Source organism: Chrysochloris asiatica, unplaced genomic scaffold (assembly GCF_000296735.1).
Source record: "Chrysochloris asiatica unplaced genomic scaffold, ChrAsi1.0 scaffold00257, whole genome shotgun sequence".
Lineage (NCBI taxonomy): Eukaryota > Metazoa > Chordata > Mammalia > Afrosoricida > Chrysochloridae > Chrysochloris > Chrysochloris asiatica.
In genome coordinates this window covers 839,086-851,388 of record NW_006408775.1, presented here as the reverse complement: position 1 = coordinate 851,388, position 12,303 = coordinate 839,086, and the positions used below count along the sequence as shown (strand labels likewise).

Here is a 12,303-nt window from a genome sequence, read left to right as displayed (position 1 = left end):
CAAGTCAGGTGGGGTGGGAGGTTAGGAGGAAACACATATGCAGCTCCTCAAACGAGCCAACCACAGTCACCAAATGACCCAACAATTCCACTGCAGGGTGTGCACCCCAAAGAGCTGAAAACCCACATTCATGGAAACAACGTGGCACCAAAGCTGAACACACCGCTATTGACTATAGCCGAGGGACAGACAGACAGACGTGGTTCATCCACACAATGCGGTATTACTCAGCTGCCAAGAGCAATGAAGTCCTGACAGCCTGCTATGGCATGGGTGAACTCCGAGAAACGATATAGCAATCAGAGACGTCAGACACACACAGACACACTGCAAGAACCGATGGTGCCCGGTTACCTCTGCCAGCTGCTTTGTAAGAGAACACATTAGATGGCCCCAGACCCTCAACGGTCAGGTAAGCTGGCGGAGCCCTCGAGGCTCTAGCGGGTTAGTCACCCTTCAGACCTGGAACTCACCTCACCCCTGGGGCTCAGTTTTCAGCCAAACAACGTAGTTGATGCTGTGATGTGCCACTGAGTCAGCTGTGACTCGAAGTAACTCTGTGCACAACAGAACGGAAGGCTGTCTGGTCCTGCACCCGGTTTACAACTGTTGTGTCTGAGCCCAATTCGGCTGCTGCTGTGTGTCAGCACATCTCTCTGGGGGTCTTCTTTCCTCTGACCCTCTACTTTAAGACGCGTGAGGTCCTTTTTCAGGGTGTGATCCCCTCCTGACAGCAAGTCCAAAGGGTGAGAGGCAAAGCCCTCCCCTCCTAGCTTCTAAGGAGCGTTCGGACTAGACCTCGCGTCCAACACAGATCTGCTTGTTCTTCGGGTGGCCCAGACTACTTTCAGTATTCTCCTCCAACACCATAATTCAAAAGTATCAATTCTTCTACGGCCTTCCTCATTCCCTGCCTAATTCTCACGTGCATATGAGGCAACTGAATATACCACGGCTTGGGTCAGGCATACCTTAGTCCTCAAGACAACATCTAAAGAGGTCCTGTGCAGCAGATGTGCCCAGCTGTTTGAGTTCTTGACTGCTGCTCTGATGAGCGCTGATTGAAGATCAAAGCAAAACGAAGTCTTAGGCAACTTCAGCTTTCTCTCCATTGGTTGCCATTGTTAACTGAAGTCGAGTCGGTTCCAACTCACAGAGACCCTGTGTATAGGGTTTCAGAGGAGCGGCTGGTAGATTTGAACTGCCGATCTTGTGGTTCAAACCAGCACGGCAGTTGAGTGCTTACCCTACAGCGCCACATAGGGTTCCATCTCTCCATTTATCATGACGTTGTTTATTGTTCCAGTTGTGAGGATTTTTCTTTACACTGAGGTGCAATCCATACTGAGGACTGGGTTTTGACCATCAGAAAGTATTTCACGTCCTCTTGGCTTTCAACAAGCACAGTTGTATCCCCTGCGTATCGCAGGTGCTTAATGGGTCTTCCTCCAATCCTGATGTCACCTTCTTCTTGTTGTTATCCAGCTTTTAGGATTATTTGCTCAGTTTACAGCCAAACAACAGACGGCCCTAGAAGGGGAACCCTAAGCCTAGAGAGGTATGCCCTGCTTACAATCATCAACCATTCAAGATCAAAAGGGCCGCATTTGCTCCAGGATACAGTTCAGGAAAGGAGGAGTGGCAACATGGGGAGGAAGTGGGATGGTGACAGGAAACAAAATGTGTAAATTGTTGGATGGAAATTCACAATAAATATAAATAAATAAACCCAATTCACACACACACAAAAAACCCAGCCACATGCTATATAGCATTCCATTCATATAAAACAGCCAGAAAAAAACAAATGTATAGAGCTAGAAAACAGATTAGAGGCTGTCAGTCAGGGGCTGGGGACTTCAGACCCATCGTGTTTCCCAGGCTGTTTGTTACCTTCACAGGACCGCTCACAGGTCCCTCTCCCTCAGAACCACTGGCAGATTTGAACCCACCAACCTTGTGGTGAACAGTCAAGCATCAGGACTTCTAGGGCATGATAAGAAGGTTCTAGAATGGACTCCTGTGCTGTCTAAATCCTGGACTATGTGCTGTGTCAGTTGTGTCTCAACAAACACTGCTGAAGAAGTGGGCCTGGAACTGAACCCTAGCGCTTCGGCCATCACCCCGCCTCCGTTCCCTCTGCGGCTAAAGCCCCTCAGCGCTAGGACAGGGACAGGCTCGGTTTGGGGAGCTCCAATCACTCTGCTATCACTGTGGTTTTGCCCTGGGCCACAGGTAGGCACTCCACCCCCTGGGCTGCTCCCTAGGTCACCCGTAGGGCAGACTCTAGAAGGAATACCCCCCTAATGCTCTCCAAGGACAAACGTCCACGTCCCTCCCTGCCGACACCCGAATGATACGAGGACATCCCGCTGCTTGATGGGACTGAGGAAACTAGTTCAGTATCAGCGTCGGTCTGTCAGCCAAAGGGGAGAGGTGAAAGATCCACAGATGGAGACAGCAGCCCTGTTATCCACATTCCTCCAGGCAACACCCAACACGTAGGGACACGGAGGGGACGTCCACAGCCTGGGAGCTCAGGGACAGTGGTATGGCCATCCTGGGGAGGTGTGGTGAGCATCACAGACACGCCCTCTGTGATGTCAGGCCGGTGATGCCCCCCCAAGAGGACGGCACAGATGAAGGAAGTGACTGGGGTTAATGCAGTCATGCCTACAGAGGGCAGGTGTGGCATGGGGCAGGGACAGCCCAGCTCCAGACCCTTCCTTTTAGCTCCCCGAGCCCCCAAGGCCTCCCCCAAGGGTCTCTAGTGTCCTACTGGCCTCTCTTCAGCTATCCGGGCCCCCTCCAAGGGGGCCCAGGCCCACACAATCCGAGACACTCAGTCTTCTGTGTGTTGGACAACTGACCCAGATTTCCATGGCAGGGTAAATAAAGAGAACATCTGGAATATCCAGGAAGAACGCAGCATGGCCAACAGCCTCTTGCCCTTACTGGGCACCACAGCATGCTCCCTCTAAGTTCCCTGGGCTGCCAGTTCCCCACCTCCCTCAATAATGAGGCCTCTTAGGGGCATGAGGATTCCAGAGAGGTGATGAGACAGGTCCCCATCTCAGCCCACCCTGCTCTTCCTGAGGGGACTCCAGCCCCATTGCTCTAGGGGAAATGCAACTTTGTCCATGGTGTGCCCCATCCTGCCCCCCCAAACCCCCCAGTCCCCTGGCTTCCCACTCCCCCTTCCTGTTCCAACACCATCCCTGCCAGGACACCCCATTGGCCAACCGCCTCCTCACCTCCCACTGCACCCATACAACTCAGCTGCTAAGGAAAATGGCACCCCAGTAGAAAGTGCCGGGTTCCCTGTAAAATCTGGGCCAGCCCAGCACTCCCTCCACAGGGACCCCTCCAAATGGTGGGCAGCTCAGTCAACTCTACAACAGACAATGGCCCCCAGGACACAAGACCCCAATCTCACAAAGGGGGCCAAGGAGGCTAACAGACAAGGAGTCAGGCAAGGAAAAGGGACATGTCTTTTACAGACTCAGGGAGGAGATGTCCCGGTTCGGTCTCATTCAACATTGTTTCACCCCGTAACTCCCACAGAGAGTAGGACATGGTGTCAAGGGGGCTGAAGGGGTACCCCCAATCCCACAGTTCTCAAGTCAATGCTGACTCATACCAACCCCACCGGGCAGAGGAGCACTGCTCCACAGGCCGCAAATCTTCCCACTCGCAGACAGCCTCACTTCGCCCTTTACAGCAGCTAGTGGATTCGAACCACCAACCTTTCAGTTAGCAGGCCAATGTTAAATCCACTGTGCCATCATGGCTCCTTTAAAGGCATGGGGGGAGTTGCTCTTAGTGCCTTAGAGTTGATTCCGGCTCAGAGGGAGCCTGTATCCAAGGAGTGGCTGGTGGATTTGAACCACCAACCTTTCAGTTCCAACTGACCTTGTGGTCCAGTTCCTTACCCTGCAGCACCACAGTTAAAGTGACCCATGTGACAATGGGGATGTATTATGCTATGGTGTTAGTCATGATGACTTACAGCTCAAACTTAGCCTGTTGGTCCTCACCACAACATTTCCAGGGGAGCTGGGCAAAGCAGCCATGTGCCTGGGTACTTGGTGCTGCCTGGGGGAAGGGGAGGAGAGGGCAGCCGACAGGCCACCTGCAGGTGACCTCCAGCTCTCAGGACCTGCTGCCCCAGTGCGAGGCCCCTCGTAGACCTAAAACACTAAGATGCCATTCAGCCTTGTGCCACAGGCCAGAGGTGCTCCAGGACCTCTGTGCAGCTGGGGTCTCAGGCACCCCACCCTACAGCAACCATGACAGGACCCCTGGGCAATGGGCCCAGGGGGGCAGGGCTGGCCCTAAGCCCAGTGGCTGGATGCGTCCACTGTTGATCTAGGAGTCAGAGCCACTGACTCATCGTCCACAGCCGCGACTCTCAAAGACAAAGGGCCAGCACGCCAAGTCTTGGGTCCGGCGCCCCGAGGGCTCAGCTCCTCAGCCTCAGGAATGAGGGGAACTCACGCAGGTCAGGCAGCCCCCAAACACCCATGCACGCCTTTTTCAGGGAGCAGGGGGCCCAGCCAGCCCTTTAACAAACCCTCAGCACCACCTCCTCCTTCAACATGAGGACAAGACCCCCACCAAGCCACCCTTCAGATGATCTTGGAGGGCCTCAGGCCATCAATCCCCGGCCTGACCCACTGGCCATTGCTGCTGCCCCTACGCCCCTCAGCCCAGAAGCCTGCCACGCCAGCTCTTTCCATCTGCTCTGGCCTTCAGTGCACATCTCCATTCTCTTACCCAGAGAACCCTGGTCTCTCATTCATCTGTATGTTCCCAACACAACTCCAATCCCTGACCAGAACTCCTACCTAAGAATACCAGTGTTGCCCTGAAGGCATTTCTTGGTCATGAGACACCCCTCAAGCTGGCCAGGGGCACAGGGGGACTCTGAGCAGAGCCTGGGCTCCAGGGAGCAGTCGGTGGGCAGCACAGGTCTCAGCAGACCAGTGTGTCCTATCTTGGTTTAAGGCGGTGTTCCTTCTCACCAGGGCCCAAGCAGCAGCTCAAGCCCAGACACCCTTAAAGCCTGCCACGCCTGAAGGAGGGTCCACAGATTCGGAGCAGGGAGCTTGTGTATACTCAAGAGAACCTAGCCACGTGTGTGGACGGTCACACAGACACACTTGCACACACACGTACACACACAGGCCTACAAACACTGCAGACACATGTGTGCAGCTGCAGAGCCACGCACACGTCTTCATACCCACACACAGATGTGCACTCATAGCAATGTGCACACACACACACACACACACACACTAGAGAGCTGCACGCTGCATCCTATGACAAGCCCTAAGGCAGGGCCAGGGAGCTCAGAGGGCGGGGATGGGGGCTGTCTGTGGCCTCACATCCTCCCGGGCCCTCCCCCCTTATCCCCCGCCTCCTCAATCCCACGTGAATCGGTGGGCAGGTCCTCTGAACCGGCACCGGGACACCCCGAACAGTGAGCAATGTCTGACAAGACACCTCCCTACAACAGGGAACTGAAAATTACCAATTTCACGGTCGCTGCCTCTCCTGGGTGCTCCAGGCTCAGACGAGACTCAAGCTTTGTCCTGAAGCAGACAAGACCACCTACTGCCAGGTGGGGGTGGTAAGACATACAGGGGAGAGGGAGGAAGAGGACCTCACCTGGAACCCAGCCAGGGACAGGGGGTGCTGGTGGAGCCCAGGCAGTCAGCACCCCACTGCCCAGCTCTCCTGCAGGGGCACCAGTCTCGAGCCTGGCCTTCATCCAGTTCCCAGCAGCCCCTTGGTGCCGGGTTCTGGCAAGCAAGGGTCCCGATCTCACCTGGCCTCCATGCCAGTCAGCCCACTTGAGCTCCACTGTTGATATGAGGAGATGCAACCCTGCTCCCCTCAGACACAAAGCCACAGCTGACAAAGAAGGCCACAGTCAGCAAAGCCACGTGTGTGGCTGAAGAGACCGTCCATCACAGGGCACCCTGGAGGTCACAGGGATGACACAGTTCACCCTCGGGCCAGCCCTGCAACTTCGGGGAGCATGGCCTCAGAACCAGGGGCCTTCCTGGGAGCCCTGTCAGCCAGCGCAGTCCCCTCCTTGGATAAGGCAGGGGTTGGGGTACTCTGAGATACAGCTCAATCCTTGTCCTAAAGGACAGACCACTGTCAGAGTCAAGTAATGCCTCTTGAATGTGAAGGCTGTGACCACTTGAGGAATCCCCCCACCACCCCCCCGATCAAATCTGATGGCCACCGGACTCCCAAGGCAGGTGGGGGTCCGACTCGTCTCTGAATCATCAGCTGTCACCCCCTCATCGAAGCCTAGGACCCCATGGTGACGTCCCAGCTCCTACCCCAGAGTTATAGCAGCTGTGATATGGTGGGGTCCTCGAGGGGCCCTCCAGGCTCCCCAGACCCGTGTCCCATCCCCAGCCTTCCCCAGCACAGGCACACACTGTGAGCACACACGGGAGTTCAAGGGTCCCACCTCTCATCCGCGGCAGCTACGAGGCCATGCCGGAGTCCCCTGCCTGCTCGGACCAGCTGCCACTGCACCCCCCCAAACCCACTGGGGACACGGTCCTGAACCTCACCAGCCACTCGAGGCAAGGCGGTGGAGAGACCTGTCTGAGGCCCACATGATTTTATTGTTTCAAGTTTTGATCAAACTAACTCAGGAGGGAAAGGCAGAGGAGCCCTCTTTTGTGCCGCTGCGTCAAACATCCACATACAAGAAGGAAAGAGACGTGGAGAATCCACAGGCCAGGCACTGGCGGCCGACATCCGCATAAATACAGGAGGGCATCCTCGCTGACCTGACAGCTGGTTTAGGCTGCTTGGATTCATCCTCAAGATGCTTGACAGGCTGGCCCAGCCCACATTCCTTCTTCCCCAGCCTCAGGCCAGCAGCTTTGGCCCGGGTGGCTCGGGGACATCCCGGACCACTGCTGTGTGCTGGGCCTGCCAGGGGGTGTCCCCAGCCAGACGGGGCACGGGATAGCTGGGCAGAGGGTCCAGGGCCAGCGGCTCCCATCAGAGAGCCGACAACAGCCAAGTGGCCCCTCATGGCACCCCAAGCCTTGGCCCTGCATCGCCCCCCACTCACCCTGACTGCCCACCTCCCCTGGCTTCTACTCAGCTTGCTCCCAGCCCCCCAGTTGAGAGAAACCCAGCCAGTCACTCTTGCCGAGGACACCCAACTCCTGGCAGCACCCCAGACCCTGGCTGGGTACCCGACCTGGCCTTCTTGCTCATCTTATAATGATGCTGTGAGGCAGGGTGGGCAGAGCCTCATCTCTACATCACCCCAGTCTTGGTCAGCACCCAGGGAAGAAGGGGTGGAGAACCAACTATCAGACCCCCGGCCACCTGGGAGACCAGGAGAGGCCACCCTGGGGCCCAGCTGGGTCCTCCACCAGCGGTGAACAGAGAAAGGACCACATTCCACCAGGACCACCACCCAGATGGCCGGAAGAAGATTAAGGAAGAGAAAGGGAGGAGGACAGAAGACCGTGAACCAGTGAGGAACCACAGAACCGGAATGGAGCTGCTCAGTCCTGTACTTATTTGCTTTCCTTCCCCAGCGTGCCTTCAGCGTGTGCCCTGTGTCCTGCTGGGGCTCGAAGGCTAACAACCAGCAAGGGATGGTGGAGGCTCTAGAGGAAAGGGCCTTGCCTCTCTCAGTGGAATGTCCCTCACAGACCCCCAGGACAGAGAGCTGCCCCTACTCTGCACGTCCCCCAGCCCAAGCTGGGCTCCGCAGCTTCTCCACATGGAGGCTCCTCAGCCGGATGCTGGATGCTCCTAACCCACCCATGTGTCCATCCAGCACCGTCCATCCACAGTGGGGGTGCGGGACATCACAGCCCCCTGCCCTACCCAAGTGCACCCATGAGCCCCTTGAGCAGAAAGCAAGAGCTTACAGACAAGTGTCTGAGTTTGTAACTCATCCCCCCCCTTCCCACCAGAGAATCAGGCCGGCAGAAGACACCCAACTGGTGCTGAGCAGACAACGGCCCCAGTGGGGTCTCCCTGCTGACCCCCACCCTGCCTTCCCACCCGCAACTCCGGCAGAAGCTCGGGTGGGTAAAGTGGTGATGGAGGGGAAGCAGGGATGTGAGGTACCAGCCCAGGCACAGTGCCAAGGCTCCTGTGAGGGTCGGTCTTCCAGGGTCCTAGAAGATGGTCAAGCCTGCTGTCCGGACCCGAGGATACTCAGGTGTACAGAAACACATGCCAGCTGCCTGAGATGGGGCCTTGTCAGCTGATGGGACTTGAGGACGGCGCACTGGCCAGGCCTGGGGTTCAGGACCTGTGTAGACCTAAGGGCCGGTGAGACTCCAGGGAGCAGAGGGCAGGGGGCTCTGGAACGCCCAGGAGCCGGCCCCAGGCCCAGCTCTGACCCCTGCTTGTGGCAGCCCTTCTGAGCACCCGCTCACTAGTTTGATAAAGAAACGGTGAGCCACCTGGCCAGGAGAGACCCATAACATCCCATGGCTGTCTTCCCACTGACACCGGATTTGAGGAAGGGCGATCCTACAAGGGCAGACGAGGACCTCGAATGCCGGAAAAGGCGAAGAGCCGTGCCCAGTTCGATGCTCCTTCTGATGGGTGAGGAGCGACAGCCAGCCTCTCGAAGGTTGGAGAGCATCGATTTTTACACGATGCCGTTTAAGAACTCAGACTCAGGACGGTGCCAGACGCCTTCCCTCAAACTCAGGCCAACCCCTCTTCTCCCGCCCCCACCACCCTGGGTCAGCTGGATGACTTTGGCATGACTTGAGGACATGAGGCACACTGACCAGTCCTCCTGAGCACCTCTGTGTTCTCCTGCCCTCCCCCAGACCCCTAATGATCCCACTACCTTGAACACCCCCAACAGTCTGCCTTCCTTGATGGTGAGGTACCACAGGGAGCCTCCTCCCCGCAATGCCTGCCTGCAGCCAGCCGTGAGTCCCAGGGAAGTCTCCCAGGCTGGGGAGCTGGACACAGCAGCCATGCCGTCAGCGAGCCCAGAGTCAGGAACCCCCAGGGAGCCCGGGGCAGAGCAGAGCCCAGCTGAGCGGGCGACAACACACAGATACCACCCACCTCTCTCTATAAATAAACTTGTGTAGGAGATACAGCACTCACCAAAAGCTCTCGCACAATTATATTTTTAAAAAGCAAAGCAAATCAATAGGGACAAGGCCCTCCCTTAGAGGCGCCGCTGTTCCAGGTAGAATTCAGCCTTTGGGTGACATCAGAGCATGTGTGTTTACTTGTGCAGGGGGACCATGGATACAGGCTTTCAGAAAGGTCCAGGGCTGGAAAAGGTTCCCTCTTCCTGCACTCCAACCTCCCAGGGGATCCCGGCTCAGGTGGGCTCACGCCAGCTTATGGGAGCAAGGAGCTGACCAGTCTTCCCCCTCTGAGGGGTGGTGCCAGCTGAATAGTATCTGGGGAAGGACCTCAATCCACTGCTGTCCCTGGACACACCCTCCAGCTACAGGACACACGGCAGATCCCTAGAGAAACCTCAGTCATGTCTGCTGCCCATTGTCCCAAACACAGCCCAACTCCGGAATTATAACGAGCTATGAAGCTTCCGCCTCCCACCAACAGTCTTCCCAGTAAGTCGCCCTCCCACACCTGTCCACCAACCTATCTTAGATTCCACACGGGGACTGGGCATCTGCCAAAGGTCAGCACCCTGTGCTGCTAGAGTGGGCCTGGGGCAGTGGTAGGATTTCCCCGGCTGTGAGTTCAGTTTACAAAGTCTCCCTGTGCGCAGGCTGGTGATACTCCAAGGATATCCCCAATCACTGATTCATTCCTGGGGCTTTGGATTGTGCTGTGAGGCGCCAGGGACAAGGAAGGAGGGGTGTGTGCATGGTGGGACTTTCGGACGGAGCAACTCTCAGGACAGGAAGCAGGGACTCTGGGGTGCCCAAAGCAACACACCCTCTTCCCCAAGAGGGACAGGCCTGGGAGCTGAGAAAGGCCACGACTGTTGCCCCAGCTAAGTGCTTCTGTACCCTCCACCCTCTCCAGGGGGACCCAGCAACACACACAGCGGTGGCCACTCTTACTCGACTGTGGGCAGCCCGCCTGGCCACACCTCCCCTGCACAGAGCTATGCAAACAACCTTACTGAAAGTTCAGGGGCTCAGGCTGCCTGGAACGCGGGGGCCCGGTTCAAACACATCCCCAGCTATGAAGGGACAGGGCTGCCAAACCCACGGCTGTCAGAGAGAGAAAACGCAGGCCTACTCGGCCGTCTTCTCTGCCTGATCCTCCACTCTGTTGAGAGGACAAACAGGGGCACGGTCCTCTGCCCCCACCCCCACTGCCTCCACATCCTAGACCTCACCCTATGGCCCACTGTGGTACCCCCCACTCAGTATGCTCCCCATTCCTCCAAAATACAGAGGTTCTGCATTTCCACGTCTCTTACACCAAGTTTTACAAGGTCAGGAGTCTGCCAGGGGTGGGAAGGGGAAGGGAGTCTCAGCCCTTCCAGAGTGCCCAAGGACACCCTCCCCACCCAGACATCCATCCACCTAGGATGCCCACCCACAGGTCACAGAGACCCAGAGCTGATGTGGAGCTGCTGGGGTCTGGGGCAGGCCCTCGGCCCCACCCGCTACCAAAGCTTGGGACCACATCTCCCTCTCAGGCAAGCTGGGACTGTGGGTTTGAGAAAAGCCAAGCATGGTTATTCCTCTTTCTGGATCCAGGTTCCTCTTTTGTATCCAGTGTTTATACATGAAACACATAAGGAGGTACGGTTATATCCATTGTTCACTCCCTGCCTGTCTCCCAAACTGATCACAAAGTTTGGGCCTCACCACCCAGACACCAGCTCCGAGACCACTACTGGGGGTGGGGGGGAGGGGGCTGCTGGGGGGAGCCTGCTGCTCTCTGCCTGCACCCCAGTCCAAAGGTTCTGGAATTTTCTGAAAGTCTATTTACCATTGTCACAAGGAGCAAAGAGGGCATCCCCTTTCCTGTCAAGAAAAGGGACTTGGGGAGATGGAACACTGGGAGGTATCAGCAGGCTCGCTGCCCACCCACCACCTGCGTGTGACTTAAATCAGCCGGCAATGAGTTCAGCGACAGCGGGTTCAAAACCAACGTCACTGCCTCGCTCTAATCCGTGGGGAGGTGTCCAGACCCTGGCACCGCGAATAGGCCCTTGGGGTTCTCCCAACAAGCAGAGAAAACACGCAGAGTGGAAACTTCATTCTACCACCCCCGTCCTCCTGGACTCGCCCCTTCCCAGCGTTGTCCCATCTAGGGTCAGACATTCAGTCGACCCCGTGGGGAGAATGCCCCCGAGATCTCGGGCCACAGGCGTGGAGTCCCAGGCTTTCCTTCCAGCTCACGCTGGACTTGCGGCTTCCTTTCTACCCTCTCCAGTCCATAGCAGGTTTTGGAACAAGGACACCCATCAGCTCCGACAAGGCATCGTCGCTGCCCCCCTACAACCAACAAGGGACCCCCCCATCTCTGAGTGAAATGCGGACGCCTTGCCTCCGCGCGGCGCTCCCCGCGCCCGGCCAGCGCCTGGGTTCAATGAGCCCGGATGCACTGTGGCGGGCGTGGAGGGGTCCCGCGCCCCAGATCGGGAAGGATATGGGTTACAGACTAGGCGGAGGCACCAGCTGCGCGGCCGCGTGGTCTGCCCGAGACAGAAGAAGACCGTGGCCGCCAGCGCCGGGTACGGGACGGGCTGCTCCTCGTCGGCGCCCGGCTCCGCGGTGCGCCCGGCTGCTGGGCTCTCGGGGGGCGACGTGTCGGGGCCGGACCCCAGCTCCTCCACGCGCCCCGGAACCCCGGGGCTTCCCGGAGAAGACCCCGCTGCCGCCGCAGGGCCCGGGGGCAGCGCAGCCAGGGGCACCCGGACCTCGTCTGCCGCCAACGTGCCCTCGGTCATGGTGGCGGCAGACAGCACCTGCGGAAACAGATGCGCTGACCCGGGTCTCCGTAACGACACCCCCACCCCGGCTCGAGCACAGCGGAGCTGCGGGAACAGCCGTGGTCGCCGGGATGTCTTTGTCTTTTCTGATTGGAGACAAATGCGCCCCCCGCCCCCCACCCGCCCCACCACACTCGCAAAGACTAGGCAGCCCCTCCCCCACCACAGAAGCTGGGGGGCGCTCCCTAACGGCCCGGCTCAAGTTGAAGAGGGGTCCCAACGTGCGGTGAGCGCGTGTCCCCAACGCGTCTCACCTCTCTCCGGCGTCCGGCGACGTCCCCGCGGGCATCGCCCAGGCGGCGCGGCCACCGCGGACCGGGACGGCCACCCAGGCCCAG

The 12,303-nt window shown here is 57.9% G+C and overlaps 1 protein-coding gene across 1 annotated transcript in view; it reads right to left on the bottom strand.

The window, feature by feature from the left end:
• Nucleotides 1-11,923, bottom strand: part of CACNA1H (calcium channel, voltage-dependent, T type, alpha 1H subunit) — a 52,907-nt gene extending 40,984 nt beyond the window's left edge. The window contains exon 1 of the mRNA XM_006873850.1: nucleotides 11,625-11,923. Coding sequence (XP_006873912.1) covers nucleotides 11,625-11,923 — 299 coding nt within the window. The remainder of the gene's footprint in view (nucleotides 1-11,624) is intronic.
• Between the last annotated feature and the right edge of the window lie 380 nt (nucleotides 11,924-12,303).